This window comes from Pristiophorus japonicus, chromosome 8, assembly GCF_044704955.1.
Source record: "Pristiophorus japonicus isolate sPriJap1 chromosome 8, sPriJap1.hap1, whole genome shotgun sequence".
Taxonomy (NCBI): Eukaryota; Metazoa; Chordata; class Chondrichthyes; family Pristiophoridae; genus Pristiophorus; species Pristiophorus japonicus.
The window spans coordinates 108,282,870-108,303,970 of NC_091984.1; the positions used below are offsets into that span (position 1 = coordinate 108,282,870).

Below are 21,101 nucleotides of genomic sequence, written 5' to 3' on the forward strand. Positions count from 1 at the left end.
TTTAGGTCTCATGTTGTGAAACTGAAACAAACACTATTGGAGTAATAAAGCCACTCAAATGCCCAGGGGTATTGTTGTTCCCGTAATTTCTTAACTGCGTTAAAATCCAATCTTAAATAAAAAATAACTTATTCACTACTTTTGCTGACCTTATCATTCCTTTTTGCCCAGACCCTGTAGTCTTCTCCATGCTTTCTCTAATCTATGTTTATTATTTTAACTTAACCTTTGACTTTATTTCTAATAATTATTGGGTACGGTAGCATAGTGGTTATGTTACTGGATTAGCAATCCAAAGGCCTGGACTAATGATCTGGAGAGATGAGTTCAAATCCCATCATGGCATCTGTGGAATTTAAATTCAATTAATTAAATATATTTGGAATAAAAAGTATCAGTAATGGTGACCATGAGTGTCATTAAAAACCTATCTGGTTCACTAATGTCCTTTAGGGAAGGAAATCTGCTGCGTTTACCTGGTCTGGCCTACAGACCCACAGCAATGTGGTTGACTCTTAACTGCTCTCTGAAGTGGCCTAGCAAGCCATACAGTTGTATCACCTTCTCAAGGGCATAGAGATGGGCAATAAATGCTGGCCTTGCTGGCGATGTCCACATCCCTTGAATGAATAAAAAAAAATTACTCTATCCTATCTATTAAAATGAGTTCCTCTTTTACAAAACCATAAAAGTTTAAAAGTACTTATCTTGCCATTCTTTCTAAGCCTCCTGGGACCTACCATTCATTTTTAGAGGTGATTATTCACAACATTTGACCGGACATTGGCTTGAAATCAGCTCCAGGGTCTTTTCTTTCACCCAGTCAAGTGCCACCAATGTAAAGATTGATATGGGCACTTTAGAGGTGCTAGCTGGTTATTGTTGGGCAAATAGTTGTACATCAAATCAGGAGGCATTGTCACAGGGTCAGCTATTTTGGAAGGGTTCCAAAGCGTCCTGTCATGCCGAGTTGAAATAACTTGTTTACTGGGTTGTAATAGTTATAATAGGGTTGGCAAGTTGGGTTACTAGAACAAACAGTGCTCCATATACCATGATTACAAAGGAAGTTCAGCACCTTACAGTTCCAGCTCTGCTCCAAGTTCTATCAGCATTCGACATTCCTCAGTCCCATCAATGTAATCATTTATTCCAGCTTTCAGCTGATTTTGGGAAGCCCCATTAACTGGCACAAATGAATGAATCCACTTTGAGGACTGAATATCCTTTATAGGGCACACACCTGAAGTAGCAATAAACCTGTTCTTTCTTGTTATAGATACTGACTGGCCTGCTATGTATTCCAGCATTTTCTGTTTTTATTTCCCCTTTCCAGCATTTCCATGCAATGTTTCCTTTTTAATTTTAAGAACAAACCAGCCTCATTTACAGGATTGTATTTTTTTTTTAAAAGAAGGTTAAAAAAAACTATTACTCTGTTGCAAAGGCCCTACTTAAAGTTATCAAAGGGTTATTTGTTTTATTCATTCTTGGGATGTGGGCATTGCTGGCAAGGCCAGCATTTATTGCCCATCCCTAATTGCCCTTGAAAAAGTGGTGGTGAACTGCCTTCTTGAACTACTGCTGTATGTGTGGTGAAGGTACTCCCACAGTGCTGTTAGGGAGGGAGTTCCAAGATTTTGACCCAGGAACATCAATATATTTCCAAGTCAGGATGGTGTGTGACTTGGAGGGGAACTTGGAGATAGTGATGCTTCCATGCACCTGCTGCCCTTGTCCTTCTAGGTGGCAGAAGTCGCAGGTTTGGGAGGTGCTGGTGAAGAAGCCTTGGTGAATTGCTGCAGTGCATCTTGTAGATGGTGCACACTGCAGCCACAGGTGGTGGAGAGAGTGAATGTTGAAGGTGGTGGATGGGGTGCCAATCAAGCGGGCTGCTTTGTCCTAAATGGTGTCGAGCTTCTTGAGTGTTGTTGGAGCTGCACTCATCCAGGCAAGTGGAGAGTATTCCATCACACTCCTGACTTGTGTCTTACAGATGATGGAGAGACTTTGGGGTGTCAGGAGGTGAGTCACTCACCGCAAAATACTCAGCCTCTGACCTGCTCTTGTTACCATAGTATTTATGTGGCTGGCCCAGTTAAGTTTCTGGTCAATGGTCAGCCCCAGGATGTTGATGATGGGGAACTCGACGATGGTAATGCCATTGAATGTCAAAAGATGGTGGTTTGACTCTCTCTTGTTGGAGATGGTCATTGTCTGACACTTGTGTGGCCTGAATATTACTTACCACTTGTTAGCCCAAGCCTGAATGTTGTCCTGGTCTTGCTGCATGTGGGCACGGATTGCTTCATTATCTGAGGTGTTGCAAATGGGATGTTGTCGGGGTCCATAGCCTTTGCTATATCCAGTGCGCTCAGTCATTTCTTGATATCACGTGGAGTGAATCCAGTTGGCTCAAGACCGGCTTCTGTGATGGGAACCTCTGGAGGAGGCCGAGATAAATCATTCACTCGGCACTTCTGGCTAAACATGTTTGCAAACACTACCGCCTTGTCTTTTGTACTCATATGCTGGGCTCCGCCAGCATTGAAGATGATGATGTTCCTGGAGTCTCTTTCTCCTGTCAATTGTTTAATTGTCCACCACCATTCATGACTGGATGTGGCAGAACTGCAGAGCTTTGATATGATCCGTTGGTTGTGGGATTGCTTAGCTCTGTATTTAGCATGCTGCTTCCGCTGTTTAGCATGCATATAGTCCTGTGTGTAGCTTCACTAGGCTGGCACTTGAATTTTAGGTATGTCTGGTATTGCTTCTGGCATGCTCTTCTGCACTTCTCATTGAACCGTGGTTCGTCCCCTGGCTCGATGGCAATGGTAGAGTGAAGGATATACTGGACCATGAGGTTACAGATTGTGGTGGAATATAATTCTAATGCCAATGGCCCACGGTACCTTATGGATGCCCAGTTTTGAGCTACTAGATCTGTTATGAATCTATCCCATTTAGCATAGTGGTAATGCCTCACAACACGATGGTGGGTGTCTTCAGTGTGAAGACAGGACTTTGTCTCCACAAAGATTGTGCAGTGGTCTTTGCTACCAATACTGTCATGGACAGATGGCAATCTGATTCAGAATATGAGTTTAATGAGATCGGCAAATAATTAAACCCTTATTTGTGTTCTGTTTTACAGAACTGTGCTACTTCTCGACCATCAAGCTCTTTGACCAGCTCCAGACCTGCTAGTTCACCTGTGACAGGATCGGAGAGTCTCGCTAAGGATGATGGGTTGCAGGTTACAGATGGAGTCAACCTGCAAGGCATCTGCAAAATGTCTTTCTATGACAACAGTGTAATATATGAAAATCCAGCTGCTGCTAATGAGAGTGAGTTTTGTTTTAACTGCATCTTCTAAGTTGTAACTGTTGTCAATTTATACACAGCCTTTCACAGACATATCAAATAAAATTTCAGTGCTCAGAATATTAAATTACTCCGAGAAAGCTAATGGAAATGGTGTGGCCATATTTGAAATGAAGGATAAACTGCTCCATCTATCAGGGGAAATGTTCATTATTGGTTGTTCACTTGTGATTCATGAGAAGGAAGATGACTTGGGCAGAAGTGGAACTGATGAGAGCTGGAAAAAGTGGGATTCAGTAAATTACCAGACGTTTTACCAAATGTAGTCATGCACTTGCTATGTGGAGCCAAATAGGATGTTTTATAATGTGGGTTCCATAACTACTGTATGTTATAGTGGAGAGTATGGCCCATCAGATGGTGAGGAATATCAGAGAGTGCATACTATCAGAAGTTATAATGCATCAAAGAGTGGATAATACCAGATATTATTGTGTATCAGACACTAAATAATACTAGAGATTATAGTGTATCAAAGAACGGATAACATCAGAGATTATAATATATCAGAGTGGATAATATCAGAGGTATTCATTTATCAATGGGTGGATATTATCACAGGCTATATTGTATAAGAGAAGAAGTAATATCAGATTTTTTAGTATCAGAGAATGAGTAATATCAGAGGTTATCGTGTATCAGGCAGTGAGTAATATCAGAGGTTATAATGTATTAGAGAGTAAGCAAATGCTCCTTTTTAAAATCTTGCTTCCTAATTGTGTAAATGTTAGAAAAAAATTGTTAGCTTAATGGGCTGCAATAAAAAAAAGTATTCAATCCTGTGGGACATTATTAACTTTTAATTGGAATATTTTAAATGAATCTGGTGACACTGTATGAACAAATTTATTGCAGAAATTCAACTGGGGCAAATTGCAGCTTTACTTCACAATGGAGCGGTCACTTTCACAGTAGCCAGGCAATTCTATTGAAAGTAATCAAGTTTACATCTTGTGCCAAAAGAGTAATATTGCACCTTAGCATGGAATTTGTTAGGTGTAACAGTATTGGGCACCAGGAAAGTATGGTTTGAAATTAAGTGAAATGCAGAAGGTTGTTATTTACGGGTAGGAAGATAATGATTTATAATTAATCATATATAATGAGGGAAACCTTTACACAAGAAGTATTCCCTGAAATTGTCACCATGGTTGGTAATGTGATTAGATCCAGGGGTATCTTTCCTTGTTTTATGCTCATTCTGATTTTTTCAATCACAATAGCAATCATAACAATATATATATTCATATAATATTTATTAACAGAACTAAACGGAAAATCTGTTGATGTTACTTTTAGAACAGAGCTTTATGAAAAGTTCTTAGTATATTTCCTGTTATTTTGGAAGTAGCTTTCTCTAATTAGCAATCTTGTTGTGCGAGGTCCCTTGGGGAAGAGTGACCATAATATGGTAGAATTCTTCATTTAAGATGGAGAGTGACACAGTTAATTCAGAGACTAGGGTCCTGAACTTAAAGAAAGGAAACTTCGACGGTATGAGACGTTGTGATATCTTCACAGAACACAGCACACACAGCTTCCTAACATGCAGGCTGCTCTCTTGGAACTCTCCATGGTTCTGCCCTGGTTCTGTTTATTATTAACTCTGATAGTTGCAGGACACAATACGTCCACATCCACCAGTGTGGAGCTACAAACATTACAAGCTTACAAGACATTACACTTCTCCTCCTTAATGAAGAAGTTAATATAACAAACATCATAAATAACTTTGCATGTTTATACACACAGGATATAGATTTCCTTTCCATATTTACAAATTTAACTGAACCACTTGTTTTCTGTTTTGAAGAGGATACTTCGCTCTCAACAGAACCTTCCAAACATGGTGTTTGATTTTCACACTCATTGAGACTCATCCTGAGGAACGATTTTCCTTCATGGAATTTCCTTGATTTTCATTTTGAACTCTACCTCTAACTTCAGGCTCTTTGTTTCCCTGACTCGGACTCAGACTTTCCATTCTGATTCTCTCCTGGATTTGTTTCCAGTACATTGGATTTAGGATTTGCTATCTGTTATATCAAAACTATCTTGAGAGTCAGAAATAATTGAATCATCCCCACCTTCAACTCCTTCCATGTCTGTAGGTAAAATATGCATCAATATGAACAAACTAACCTGTCTATTATCAAACATCATTACAAAATATGTGCGAGGACCACATATCTTCAACACTCTTCCGGGTAACCACTTTAACCATTTATGGTGATGGTTCTTCACACTCACCTTCTGGTTTAATTTCACTCTTCTCTCTTTCACTCTCCCTTTATCATGATTCTCTTTTTGTCTTAATTGTGTCTCTTCTACAGACTGTGCCAAATTTGGCTTTAACAACGAGAATCTGGTTCATTGCTGTCGTTTGAGAAACAACTCTGCTGGTGTTCTACCAGTAGTTGTATGAGGAGTATTTCGATATGTAATCAAAAAATTAGCCAATTTGTGATCCAATGACAACTGTCGTTTTCTTGGATTTGGATCCAACATTTGTTTTATGAGGGCACGTTTTACAATTTGTACAGTGCGCTCTGCTGCACCATTCAAAGCAGGATGGTATGGTGGAACCTTGGTATGTTTCACACCATTTTTGCTCGTGAATTGTGCAAATTCTTCTGAACGAAATTGTGATCCATTATTCAAAACAATTTCTTCAGGGAGGCCAAATGCAGAAAATAATTTTCGCAAAATGTCCAATGTTTTACTTGTTGTTATTTTCCACATTGGAAACACCTCAACCCACTTAGAATGGCTATCAATTACATTGAACAATTGTTGTCTATCTAACTCAGCAAAATCAATATGTAGCCTTTGCCACACCCTGGGAGGCCATTTCCATGGCTGTAATGGTACTGGTGGTGGTTGCTTGCATACCAATTGACATGTCGTACACTGACTGATGATGTACTCTATATCTTTATCAAGACCTGGCCACCATACATAACTGCGTGCAAAACTCTTGGTCAAGCACATTCCCAGGTGCTGGTCATGGGAGGTCTCCTAATAATTTGGACCTGAATTTATTTGGTATAACCACTCTTGCACCCCACATGATGCAATCTTTATCGACTGATAATTCATTCCTACGAATGAAGAATGGATGTGTATCTTTGTCTGTTGCCTGGTTTGGCCATCCATTTGCAATATACTCATACACCTTTGACATCACAGGGTCACGTTTGGTTGCTCTACCAATCTCTTCAGCTGTGACTGGCAGTTCGTCAATGTATGAAAAATAAAACACTTCTTCTCTATTGGGTGTAACTTGTGATGGGGAAGGCAATCTAGACATCCAGCTGATCATCTGTATTCAATATCATATGTATATGCTGACAAAATCAAAGCCCATCTCTGCATTCGGGCTGCAGCTAATGTTGGAACTGGGGACTTTGGATGGAGAATTGCTGTTAGGGGCTTATGGTCCATAACGATGGAAAATTTATGACCATACAAGTATTTGTGAAACTTCTTGACCCCAAAAATTAATGCCAAAGCTTCCTTTCAATTTGAGCATAATTTCTCTCACTGGCACTGAGAGTGCGTGAAGCAAAAGCAATTGGTCTCTCCTCCCCACTACTTAATACATGGGAGAGGCATCACATGCTAGCTTAATCTCCTTAGATATGTCGTAGTGAACTAACATGGTGCTCTCTACCAATTTGTTTTTACACTCCTTGAATGCTGTTTCGCATTCTTTTGACCACTTCCACTGGACCTGTTTTTTCAAGAGTTCATTCAGTGGATGTAATACTGTAGCAAAATTTGGTAGGAACTTCCCATAATAGTTCAAAAGACCCAAGAATGAACGAAGTTCAGTGACATTCCTGGGAGTGGGTGGATTTCTAATTGCATCCAATTTTTCCATGGTTGGATGTAAACCATCTTTGTCTACTCTGTACCCTAAGTACTCCACTGAGTTTTTAAATAACTCACACTTACGAGCAGATACTCGTACTCTGTGTTTTTCTAGCCGTTTGAAGACTTCATTCAATATTTTATTATGAATTTGCCTATTTGGTGCTGAAATTAGTATGTCATCCAAATAACATACTACCCCTTCAATACCTTGCAAAATCTGGTTCATTAGCCCTTGCAATATGGCAGGGGCGGAAGACACTCCAAACGGCAGCATATTAAACTGATATAGGCCTAGATGAGTATTTATAGTCAAACATGACTTGGACTCCTCATCTAGTTCAAGCTGTAAGTAGGCATTCGGAAGATCCAGTTTTGAGAAGATCTGACCACCTGTCAGTGTTGTGAACAAATCTTCTATTTTCGGCAATGTATTGGGGACATTACCCTCTAGAACATGGTTTACGGTTACCTTATAATCACCACACAATCTTACCTTACCATCAGACTTAGGTACAACAACAATGGGTGCAGCCCAATTACATCGATCTATCTTACAAATAATGTTCTCAGTCTCTAGTCTTTTGAGTTCTTGCTCAACTTTCTCCTTGAGTGCATATGGTACGGCATGTGGCTTGTAGTAAACCGATCTAGCGTCCTTCTGTACCCTGACACTCGCCTTGAAACCTTGGATCGGACTGCCCGTTTCGCAGAACACCTTCAGATACTGCTTGATAACCTCATCCGTTGATTAAAATCTCGCTTCCACACAAAAAATCTTACTCCAATCCAGCTTCAGTGAGCTCAACCAATTTCTTCCTAGTAAGGCAGACTTGTCTCCTTTCACTACTATTAGAGGCAAGTTCTGAAATTGATCTTTATATTTCACCGGTATGGTGATACAGCCTACTACAGGAATTTTCTCTCCCGAGTAGCCTCGCAGCTCTATCTTGGATTTCTCCAGTTGAAAATCATGCAATTTGTCGCGGTATAGTGACTCCGGTGCTACACTCACGGATGCACCCGCGTCAATTTCCATTGGTATCTTGAATCCCGCAACATCAATGTGGATTTTGATGCTTTCCGAATCGCTGTCCGTTAACCTCGTACTCCTGATGACGTATAACTCTAACATCTCGTCCTGTTGTTGTTCTTCCATGCTATGTAATCCCTTTGGGTTACTACTCATAGCTTTGAACGCTGGACTCATAGTTTTAAAAACTGGTCTACCCTTCAGTCGGCATGCCTTTGCAAGATGCCCAGTCTTTCTGCAGAAGAAACACTCTGCCTTCACGTATGGACAACTTTGAGCAATGTGTTGTCCCAGGCACCTATAACACGACTTTGACGCTCTGGTAGAATTTCCAGTTTCTGAGACTTTCGGCCATGGCCGTCTTTTACTTTGAACCTGCAGGTGATTTACCTTGGTTGACTGACGACCGTAATTATTATTTAATTCTCGGGAATATTGTTCGGCCATGTTCATCGACCTCGCTGTCTGACAAGCAATCTCAAAAGTTAAATCATCTGTTATCAATAACTTCCTTCTGATCACATCATTTTTCACCCCACAAACAAAACGATCCTGTAATGCTCGGTTTTGAAAGTTTCCAAAATGACAGTGCATCGATAGCTTTTTTAATGCTACGACACAATCAGCGATACTTTCATCAGCCTTTTAATTCCGAATCCCGAAACGATAGCTTTCAGCAATTTCTAATGGTTTGAGGTTATAATGATGCTCCAGCTTCGTTAAAATATTTTTAAGCATTGTGTCTTTTGGCTCGTCAGGCACAAGCAGATTTATAAGGGTTTCGTATAATGCCGGACCTGCCACTGATAAGAAGATCGCTTTCTTACATTCCAACACAGCCTGGTTCTGGACTGCATCGTCTGGAACTTCGATTATGTTATTTGCAGTGAAATACATTTCTAGCCAACCCACATATGCTTTAAAACGTTCCCGGTCATGTCTATATTCACCCAAATATCCGATTACACCTGCTATTTTTAATCTCTAGCTGTTCAAAGCGTGCTGTATTTTTACCTCGGATTTTTGTAGCTTTTTTTCAAAGACAGAAACTTCCAAAGTCTTCTGTCGACTGGCTGAATCCTTCAGCAACAAAATTTAAGCTTTAAACATCCGAAAAATCCCATCCTCGGTCGCCAAGTGTGATATCTTTACAGAGCACAGCACACACAGCTTCCTAACATGCAGGCTGCTCTCTCGGAACTCTCCGGAAAGCCTGTTCTGTTTAATGATTAACTATATAGTTGCAGTACACAATACGTCCACATCGACAGTGTGGAGCTACAAGCATTACAAGCTTACAGACATTACAGATGTGAATTAGCTAGGACAGACTAGAGAATGATACTTAAAGGGTTGACGGTGGATAGGCAATGGCAGCCATTTAAATATCACATGGATGAGCTACAACAATTGTACATCCCTGTGTGGCATAAGAATAAAAAAGGGAAGGTGGCTCAACCGTGGCTAACAAGGGAAATTAGGGAAAGTGTTAAATCCAAGGAAGAGGCATATAAATTGGCCAGAAAAAGCAGCAAACCTGAGGACTGGGAGAAATTTAGAATTCAGCAGAGGAGGAAGGGGAAAATAGAGTATGAGAGGAAGCTGTGAACATAAAAACTGACTGCAAAAGCTTCTATAGATATATGAAGAGAAAAAGATTAGTGAAGACTAATGTAGGTCCCTTGCAGTCAGAATCAGGTGAAATTATAATGGAGAACAAGGAAATGGCAGACCAATTGAACAAATACTTTGATTCTGTCTTCACTAAGGAAGACACGAATAACCTCCCGAAAATACTAGGGCACCGAGGTCTAGCGAGAAGGGGAAACTGAGGGAAATTTTATTAATCAGGAAATGGTGTTAGGGAAATTGAAGGGACTGAAGGCCGATAAATCCCCAGGGCCTGATAGTCTGCATCCCAGAGTACTTAAGGAAGTGGCCCTAGAAATAATAGATGCATTGGTGGTCATTTTCCAATATTCCATGGACTCTGGTTCAGTTCCTATGGATTGGAGGGTAGCTAATGTAACCCCACTTTTTAAAAAAGGAGGGAGAGAGAAAACAGGGTATCATAGATCTGTTAGACTGACATCGGTGGTGGGGAAAATGCTGGAATCAATTATTAAAGATGTAATAGCAGCATATTTGGAAAGCAGTGACAGGATCAGTCCAAGTCAGCATGGATTTATGAAAGGGAAATCATGCTTGACAAATCTTCGAGAATTTTTTGAGGATGTAACTAGTAGAGTGGATAAGGGAGAACCAGTGGATGTGGTGAATTGGACTTTCAAAAGGCTTTTGACAAGGTCCCACACAAGAGATTAGTGTGCAAAATTAAGGCACATGGTATTGGAAGTAATGTATTGACGTGGATAGAGAACTGGTTGGCAGACAGGAAGCAAAGATTGGGAATAAACGGGTCCTTTTCAGAATGGCAGGCAGTGACTAGTGGGGTGCCGCAGGGTTCTGTGCTGGGGCCCCAGCTGTTTACATTGTACATTAATGATTTAGACGAGGGGATTAAATGTAGTATCTCCAAATTTGCAGATGACACTAAGTTGGGTGGCAGTGTGAGCTGCGAGGAGGATGCTATGAGGCTGCAGAGTGACTTGGATAGGTTAGGTGAGTGGGCAAATGCATGGCAGATGCAGTATAATGTGGATAAGTGTGAGGTTATCCACTTTGGTGGCAAAAACAGGAAGGCAGATTATTGTCTGAATGGTGACAGATTAGTAAAAGGGGAGGTGCAACGAGACCTGGGTGTCATGGTACATCAGTCATTGAAGGTAGGCATGCAGGTACAGCAGGCAGTAAAGAAAGCAAATGGCATGGTGGCCTTCAGAGCAAGGGGATTTGAGTAGAGGAGCAGGGAGGTCTTGCTGCAGTTGTACAGGGCCTTGGTGAGACCACACCTTGAGTATTGTGTGCAGTTCTGGTCTCCTAATCTGAGGAAGGACATTCTTGCTATTGAGGGAGTGCAGCGAAGGTTCACCAGACTGATTCCTGGGATGGCAGGACTGACATATGAAGAAAAACTGGATCACCTAGGTTTATATTCACTGGAATTTAGAAGATTGAGAGGGGATCTCATAGAAACATATAAAATTCTGACGGGATTGGACAGGTTAGATGCAGGAAGTATGTTCCCGATGTTGGGGAAGTCCAGAACCAGGGGTCACACTCTAAGTATAAGGGGTAAGCCATTTAGGACCGAGATGAGGAAAAACTTCTTCACTCAGAAAATTGTGAACCTGTGGAATTCTCTACCACAGAAAGTTGTTGGGGCCAGTTTGTTAGATATATTCAAAAGGGAGTTAAGTGTGGCCCTTATGGCTAAAAGGATCAAGAGATATGGAGAGAAAGCAGGAATGGGGTACTGAGGTTGCATGATTAACCACGATCATATTGAATGGTGGTGCAGGCTCGAAGGGTCGAATGGCCTACTCCTGCACCTATTTTCTACGTTTCTATGCTTCTATGTTACCTCTTCATAGCCTCTCTGCACCACATACCATCCCTAAATCTGCAGGCTTGGGGGAACCTGCTCCAAAGTATTTGCCGATAGCACCTTTGAGATTTTTTCAGTCATTCACGGGATGTGAGCATCACTAGCAAGACCAGCATTTATTGCCTATCCCTAATTGCCCTTGAGAAAGTGGTGGTGAGCTGCCTTCTTGAACTGCGGCAGTCTGTGTGGTGAAGGTACTCCCACAGCACTGTTAAGGAGGGAGTTCTAGGATTTCGATCCAGCAATGATGAACGGTGATATATTTCCAATTCAGGATGGTGTGTGACTTGGAGGGGAACTTGGAGGTGATGGTGTTCCCATGCGCGTGCTGCCCTTGTCCTTCTAGGCCAGTGGTTCTCAAACTGGGGTGTGCAGGTCCCTGAGGGTTGATAGAAACTTTTCAGGGGCCTGCGAAATAATGTAAGCGGGAGCCGACGATGCGGGTCAGGTGTGTGCTGCTGGCCATTATTTTGATTTCCTTTGTCTGCTCGAGCGGCGCAGCAGAGAGCTCGCGCACTGGGGAGTTCGATGTCAGGCCCGGGGGACTGCTGCACTCACACAGCGAGACATGAAAAGCGATCGCTGGACCAGCACTGGGGCCATGGCAGCTCTGGAAACAGACACTTAGCTAGATTAGTGGGGCCGCGGACTGACTGACAATCCCAAGAGAGGAGATGAGAGGCTCCAGCGACCCAGGAATGCATTCGCAGGGCTGGGGCTGGGGAGGGTAGGAAGGAGCCACCACCTTAACCTTGTCCAAGGGCCAAGAATGATGACCAAGCCCAGCTTCATTCACTGAGTAAGGCAGCTGGGCCTGTGACTGGACTCAGACTAAAGCCGCGGTCCCGCTTACTGGCGGTGTCCCGATGGCAGAAATGCTGCACACCAGGCAACGTGTCAGGGATATTTCAGTGTAGAGAGGTCGGGGAGGGGGGGGGGAGCAGAGGGTGAGGAAACCCCGAAACAGTGAGTAGGCGGGATGGTGAAGGGTTACACCAGAAACGTTGCCAGTGTTCCCAACAGAAGCCACTGAGCCCAATCCCACTCCAGGAAGAGCACGGAAGTGTTATGCAGTGAAGTATTCCACAGGTGTGTTGCTGAACCTGTCGGGTTACCTTTCAGCTGAATGGAAGATACAAATGTTCACATCACCAATCACATCAATGTTCACGATATCAGCCAGCCCTGGCAAAATTTCATGCGAGTCCCTTCAACAGGATACTGATGAATGTTACATTCAGAAATGTAAATGTGCAAGGAGTTTATAGTATAATTTAGATGAGGGTGGGGGGGAGGTGCGGGAAGGTCCTTGATCATTGATCCATTTGAAAAGAGGTCCTTCAACCAAAAAGGTTTGAGAACCACTGTTCTAGAGGGAAGAAGTTGTGGGTTTGGGAGATGCTGTTGATGTCTCGGCGAGTTGCTGCAATGTATCTTGTAGATGGTACACACTGCAGAAATGGTGACACCATACCCAGTAAGCCATTGCTTCATCAGAAACATGGGATGTCATCTTAATCTAACACAGCTGGCAGGAAACTAATGGGATCTGTAATGACTCAAGAGTCTGGTTACTGTAAACTCAACCAGGTGCAACCTGATCTATCACTATTCTAGCCCAAGAGTGCCAGTGTGACCTAGACACCCAGCTTATATACAGGTGACCAAGCATACATGCCACATGTGTACAGCCCGATGACCTCCGACCATGGCGCCCCCAAACATTAATGCACAACAACATCCCCCTTTTAAAATCTTAACAACAGTCTTTTTACAAATTGAGACAGTCTGTGGCTTTCCTCTCACGAGTTGATCGTCTCAGTTCAACTTTGGCTCTGGGCGAGTGTTCTGAGTCCGTTGAGACTGAGGGCTGAGTAGCTGATCTGATGGGAGTGGTCATGACCAGATCAGAGACTGAAGGTTCAGAGTCAGTAATGTCAGCAGAGTCCTCTGATGAGTGAACAATGGTTGGTTGGTCACTGACTGCATCTTCCACACTCGGTTCCAGTTCATCTGTGTGCCGCAGTTTAACCTGGTCAAGGTGTTTCCTGCATGTTTGCCCATTCTTGAGCACGGCAATAAACACTCTGTTACCCTCCTGGGCTGCAACAGTGCTGGCGATCCACTTTGGACCTTGACCATAGTTCAGTACATAAACCGGATCGTTGACCGAGATGTCACGTGACACGGCAACACGATCATGACACCATTGTTGACTTTGACATCTGTTTTCAACACAATCATTCAACTCGCCGATGAACAAAAGAAAGCCTCGTCTTGAGATTTGTCTTTATCAGTAGTTCAGCAGAAGGAACCCCAGTAATTGTATGAGGTCTTTGTTGTGTATCTGTAAAGCATGCACTCCCATGTTCTGCCACCAGGGAGCGCATCCCCTGAAGTCCCAAGGGATCCCAGCATCCCTTGGGAGCACTGTATATAAGCTGGCCCCTAAGGCCTGTTCCTCACTCTGGAGTGTCTTAATAAAGACTGAGGTCACTGTTACTTTAACCTCCCTGTGTGCAGTCTCATCTGTGTTAGGAACACAATAACTGGAGGCGAGTATACGAATCCAATGCAAAGATGCAACAAACTGTGGGCATTCTGGAGAAGTTCTCGGAGGGTGAGGACTGGGACGCCTAAGTTGAACGGCTAGACCAATACTTTGTAGCCAACGAGCTGGACGGAGAAGGAAGTGCTGCAAAAAGGAGAGTGGTCCTCCTCACGGTCTGTGGGGCACCGACCTACAGCCTCATGAAGAATCTTCTGGCTCCGGTGAAACCCACAGATAAGTCATATGAGGAGCTGTGTACACTGGTTTGGGAGCACCTTAACCCGAGGGAGAGCATGCTGATGGCGAGGTATCGGTTCTACATATGCCAGCGATCTGAAGGTCAGGAAGTGGCGAGCTATGTCGGCGACTTGCAGGACAATGTGAGTTTGATGGCTACCTGGAGCAAATGCTCAGAGACTTTTTTGTACTGGGCATTGGCCACGAGACCATCCTACGAAAACTTTTGACTGTAGAGACACCGACCCTCAGTAAGGCCATTGCGATAGCACAAACGTTTATGTCCACCAGTGATAACACCAAACAAATCTCTCAGCACACAAGTGCTAGCAATGCTCATAAATTAACTGGAACTGTGTTTACGAGCAGAAATGTATAGGGCAGAAACCACAAGTCTGCAACTGTCAGCAGGCCTCAGGTGACCCAGATGACTCAGAGTCCGCAACAAAGGATGAATGCAAGGCAATTCACACCTTGTTGGCGTTGTGGAGGCTTCCATTCAGCCGATTCATGCCGCTTCAAAGAGTATGTTTGCAAGACCTGTGGAACAATGGGGCACCTCCAACGAGCTTGCAGACGAGCTGCAAGCTCTGCAAAACCTGCTAACCACCACGTGTCAGAGGAAGATTGGTCCATGCTGGATCAAAGCAATTTCAAGCCTCAGAGAGAGGAACAGATGCTGAAGTACATAGGGTGCACACATTTTCGACGAAATGTCCACCTATAATGCTAAATACAAAATTGAATGGCTTACCCGTAGCCATGGAACTGGACACTGGTGCTAGCCAATTCATCATGAGTAAAAAGATGTTTGAGAGACTGTGGTGCAAAAAGGCACTCAGTCCAGCCCTGAGCCCCATTCACACGAAACTGAGAACATATACTGTCCTGGGCAATGCCATGGTCAAGGTCACCTATGAGGGCATGGTGCACGAACTGCCATTCTGGATTGTCCCGGGCGATAGCCCTGCACTGCTTGGAAGGAGCTGGCTGGGAAAAATCCGCTGAAACTGGAATGACATCCGAGCACTATCACACATTGATGAGGCCTCATGTACTCAGGTTCTTAATACATTTCCTTCCCTTTTTGAGCCAGGCATTGGAAACTTTTCCAGGGCGAAGGTGCGGATCCACTTGGTCCCAGAGTCACGACCCATTCATCACAAGGCGCGAGCGGTACCTCACATGATGAGGGAGAGAGTGGAAATCGAGCTGGACAGCCTGCAACGCGAGGGCATCATCTCCCCAGTGGAATTCAGCGAGTGGGCCAGCCCAATTGTTCCAGTACTCAAAAGTGATGGCACGATCAGGATTTGCGGCGATTATAAAGTAACTATTAATCGTTTCTCGTTACACAACCAATACCCGCTACCTAAGGCAGATGACTTATTTGCAACGCTGGCAGGAGGCAGGAGGCAAGATGTTCACCAAGCTCGACCTGACTTCGGCCTACATGACGCAGGAGCTGGAGGAGTCTTCAAAGGGCCTCACCTGCAGCAACACGCACAAGGGAATGTTCAGCTACAACATATGCCCATTTGGAATTCAGTCGGCTGCAGCGATCTTCCAGAAAAACATTGAGAGCCTACTCAAGTCGGTACCACACATGGTGGTTTTTCAGGACGACATATTGGTCACGGGTCAGGACACCGTCGAGCACCTACAAAGCCTGGAGGAGGTCCTCCAGTGACTGGATTGCGTAGGGCTGCGGCTGAAGAGGTCGAAATGTGTCTTCATGGCAACAGAAGTTGAGTTTTTGGGGAGAAAGATCGCGGCGGATGGCATTCGGCAAACAGACGCGAAGACAGAGGCGATAAGGAAAGCACCCAGGCCACAGAACATCACGGAGCTGCGGTCGTTCCTGGGACTCCTCAACTATTTTGGTAACTTCCTACCGGGGTTAAGCACCCTCTTAGAGCCCCTACATGTGTTATTGCGTAAAGGTGAGAACTGGGTATGGGGAAAAAAAACAAGTAATTTCTTTTGAGAAAGCCAGAAACATTTTATGCTCCAACAAGCTGCTTGTATTGTATAACCCGTGTAAAAGACTTGAGCTAGCATGTGACGTATCGTCGTACGGAGTCGGGTGTGTATTACAACAATCTAACGTTGCGGGGAAGTTGCAACCTGTCGCCTATGCCTCCAGGAGCTTGTCTAAGGCCGAGAGGGCCGACAGCATGATTGAGAAAGAGGTGTTCGGGGTGAAGAAAATGCATCAGTACCTGTTTGGCCTCAAATTTGAGCTGGAAACCGATCACAAGCCCCTCACATCCCTGTTCGCTGAAAACAAGGGGATAAATACTGTTGCCTCAGCCCACATACAAAGGTGGGCACTCGTGCTATCAGCGTATAACTATACCATCCGCCACAGGCCAGGCACCGAGAACTGTGCAGATGCTCTCAGTTGGCTACCATTGCCCACCACGGGGGTGGAAATGGCGCAACCTGCAAACTTGTTGATGGTGGCGCAGCCTGCAGACTTGGTGATAGTCATGGAAGTGTTTGAAAATGATAAATCACCTGTCACGGCCCGCCAGATTATGACTTGGACCTGCCAAGATCCTCTGCTGTTCCTAGTAAAAACCTGTGTACTGCATGGGAGCTGGGCCAGCATCCCCGTTGAAATGCAAGAGCTAATCAAGCCGTTCCAGCGGTGAAAGGACGAGCTGTCCATTCAGGCAGACTGGCTGTTGTGGGGTAACCACGTAGTGCTACCCAAAAAGGGCAGGGAGACGTTCATCTCGGATCTCCACAGCACACACCCGGGTATAGTAATGATGAAAGCGATAGCCAGTTCCCACGTGTGGTGGACTGGTATCGACTCTGACTTAGAGTCCTGTGTACGGCAATGCACCGTGTGTTCTCCATTGAGCAACGCGCCCAGAGAGGCACCACTAAGTTTGTGGTCCTGGCCCTCCAGACCATGGTCGAGGATCCATGTCGACTATGCGGGCCCATTTCTTGGTAAAATGTTCCTGGAGGTGGTGGATGCTTTTTCAAAATGGATTGAACATGAAATAATGTCGGGAAGCATCACTACCGCCACCATTGAAAGCCTGAGGGCCATGTTTGCCACCCACGGCCTATCTGACATACTGGTCAGTGACAACGGGCCATGTTTCACCAGTGCCGAATTTAAAGAATTCATGACCTGCAATGGGATCAAACATGGCACCTCGGCCCCGTTTAAACCAGCCTCCAATGGGCAGGCAGAGTGGGCAGTACAAACAATCAAACAGAGCCTTAAATGAGTCACAGAAGACTCACTCCAAACCTGCCTGTCCCGAGTACTGCTCAGCTACCGCATGAGACCCCACTCGCACACAGGGGTGCCCCCGGATGAGCTATTCATGAAAAGGACACTTAAAACCAGACTCTCACTGGTTCACCCCAACCTGCATGATCAGGTAGACAGCAGGCGGCAGCAACAAAATGTAAACGATGGTCGCGCCACTGTGTCACGGGAAATTGATCTGAATGACCCTATGTATGTGCTAAACTATGGACATGGTCCCAAGTGGATCGCGGGCACGGTGATAGCTAAAGAAGGGAGTAGGGTGTTTATAATCAAACTAGACAATGGACAAATTTGCAGAAAGCACCTGGACCAAACGAGGCTGCGGTTCACAGACTGCCCTGAACAACCCACAGCACACACCACCTTTTTCGAGCCCACAGCACACACCCAAAGGATCAACGACACCACCCTGGACCAGGAAATAGAACCTAACAGTCCAGCAAGGCCAGGCTCACCCAGCAGCCCTGAAGGGCCAACAACACGCCAGCCCAGCGAGGGCACAGCCAACATACCAGAACAGACATTTGTACCGAGGCAGTCCACCAGGGAAAGAAAGGCTCCCGACCGCCTCACCTTGTAAATAGTTTTCACTTTCACTTTGACTTTGGCGGGGAGTGATATTGTGTAGCTGTAAAGCATGCACTCCCATGTTCCGCCACCAGGGAGCACATCTCCTGAAGTCCCAAGGGATCCCAGCATCCCTTGGGAGCACTGTATATAAGCCGGCCCCAAAGGATTGTTCCTCACTCTGGAGTGTCTTAATAAAGACTGAAGTCACTGTTACTTAAACCTCCCTGTGTGCAGTCTCATCTGTGTTAGGAACACAGGCTTACCTGTAACTGAGCAATATACATGACAACCATCTCTGCAGTGAGCCCTGAGTTACACGTTTCATACTTTGCTTGATCGTTTGAATGGCACGCTCTGCTTGACCATTAGAAGCAGTCTTGAATGGAGCTGATCTCACATGACTGATGCCATTGAGTTTCATGAACTCCTGGAACTCAAGACTTGTGAAGCAAGATCCATTGTCGTTCACAACAATGTCGGGCAAACCATGAGAAGCAAACATGATAGAAAGCCGCTCAATGGTAGCTGTAGACGTGCTGGATGAGAAAATAACACACTCTATCCACTTAGAATATGCATCTACTATGACAAAAAACATCTTTCATAGGAACGGGCCCGCAAAATCAATGTGGATCTTCAACCATGGTTTAGATGGCCACCACCAAAGACTCAGCGAAGATTACGCTGGTACTTTACTTAGCTGCATGCAAGTATTGCACTGATGCACGCATGATTCCAGATCAGAGTCAATTCCAGGCCTCCATACGTGAGACTTAGCAATGGACTTCATCATAACAATACCAGGATGAGTGCTATGAAGTTTGCATACAAATTTTTCTCTATCTTTGAGGCATGATTACACGATTACCACACAGTAAACAGTCTAACTGAATGGACAGCTCATCCTTGTGACGGTTGTAAGATTTGGTCTCCTCACGCATCTCCATCGGTATGGCAAACCAATCAACACTGAGTACACATCATTTCACAACCGATAAAATAGGGTCGTGGCTGGTCCAGATCCTAAATTGTTGAGCATAGAAACATAGAAAATAGGTACAGGAGTAGGCCATTCGCCCTTCGAGCCTGCACCGCCGTTCAATAAGATCATGGCTGATCATTCCCTCAGTACCCCTTTCCTGCTTTCTCTCCATACCCCTTGATCCCTTTAGCCGTAAAGGCCATATCTAACTCCCTCGTGAATAGATCCAATGAATTGACATCAACAACTCTCTGCGGCAGGGAATTCCACAGGTTAACAACTCTCTGAGTGAAGAAGTTTCTCCTCATCTCAGTCCAAAATGGCCTACCCCTTATCCTAAGACTATAAGAACATAAGAACATAAGAATTAGGAACAGGAGTAGGCCATCTAGCCCCTCGAGCCTGCTCCGCCATTCAACAAGATCATGGCTGATCTGGCCGTGGACTCAGCTCCACTTACCCGCCCGCTCCCCGTAACCCTTAATTCCCTTATTGGTTAAAAATCTATCTATCTGTGACTTGAATACATTCAATGAGCTAGCCTCAACTGCTTCCTTGGGCAGAGAATTCCACAGATTCACAACCCTCTGGGAGAAGAAATTCCTTCTCAACTCGGTTTTAAATTGGCTCCCCCGTATTTTGAGGTTGTGTCCCCTAGTTCTAGTCTCCCCGACCAGTGGAAACAACCTCTCTGCCTCTATCTTGTCTATCCCTTTCATTATTTGAAATGTTTCTATAAGATCACCCCTCATCCTTCTGAACTCCAACGAGTAAAGACCCAGTCTACTCAATGTATCATCATAAGGTAGACCCCCTCATACCGGAATCAGCCTCGTGAATCGTCTCTGTACCCCCTCCAAAGCCAGTATATCCTTCCTTAAGTAAGGTGACCAAAACTGCACTCAGTACTCCAGGTGCGACCTCACCAATACCCTATACAGTTGCAGAAGGACCTCCCTGCTTTTGTACTCCATCCCTCTCGCAATAAAGGCCAACATTCCATTCGCCTTCCTGATTATCTGCTGCACCTGCAAACTAACTTTTTGGGATTCATGCACAAGGACCCCCAGGTCCCTCTGCACCGCAGCATGTTGTAATTTCTCCCCATTCAAACAATATTCCCTTTTACTGTTTTTTTTCCCCAAGGTGGATGACCTCACACTTTCCGACATTGTATTCCATCTGACAAACCTTAGCCCATTCGCTTAACCTATCTAAATCTCTTTGCAGCCTTTCTGTGTCCTCTACACAACCCGTTTTCCCACTAATCTTTGTGTCATCTGCAAATTTTGTTACACTACACTCTGTCCCCTCTTCCAGGTCATCTATGTATATTGTAAACAGTTGTGGTCCCAGCACCGATCCCTGTGGCACACCACTAACCACCGATTTCCAACCCGAAAAGGACCCATTTATCCCGACTCTCTGCTTTCTGTTCACCAGCCAATTCTCTATCCATGCTAATACATTTCCTCTGACTCTGCGTACCTTTATCTTCTGCAGTAACCTTTTGTGTGGCACCTTATCGAATGCCTTTTGAAAATCTAAACACACCACATCCATCGGTACACCTCTATCCACCATGCTCGTTATATCCTCAAAGAATTCCAGTAAATTAGTTGAACATGATTTCCCCTTCATGAATCCATGTTGCGTCTGCTT

General features: G+C 44.4%; 1 protein-coding gene across 1 annotated transcript in view; it reads left to right on the forward strand.

Annotated features, from left to right (window-relative positions):
- The window catches only part of LOC139268144 (adhesion G protein-coupled receptor D2), a 490,127-nt gene that overhangs the window by 326,177 nt on the left and 142,849 nt on the right, over nt 1–21,101 (forward strand). The window contains exon 22 of the mRNA XM_070886179.1: nt 3,158–3,350. Within this exon, the coding sequence (XP_070742280.1) occupies nt 3,158–3,350 (193 nt within the window). The remainder of the gene's footprint in view (nt 1–3,157; nt 3,351–21,101) is intronic.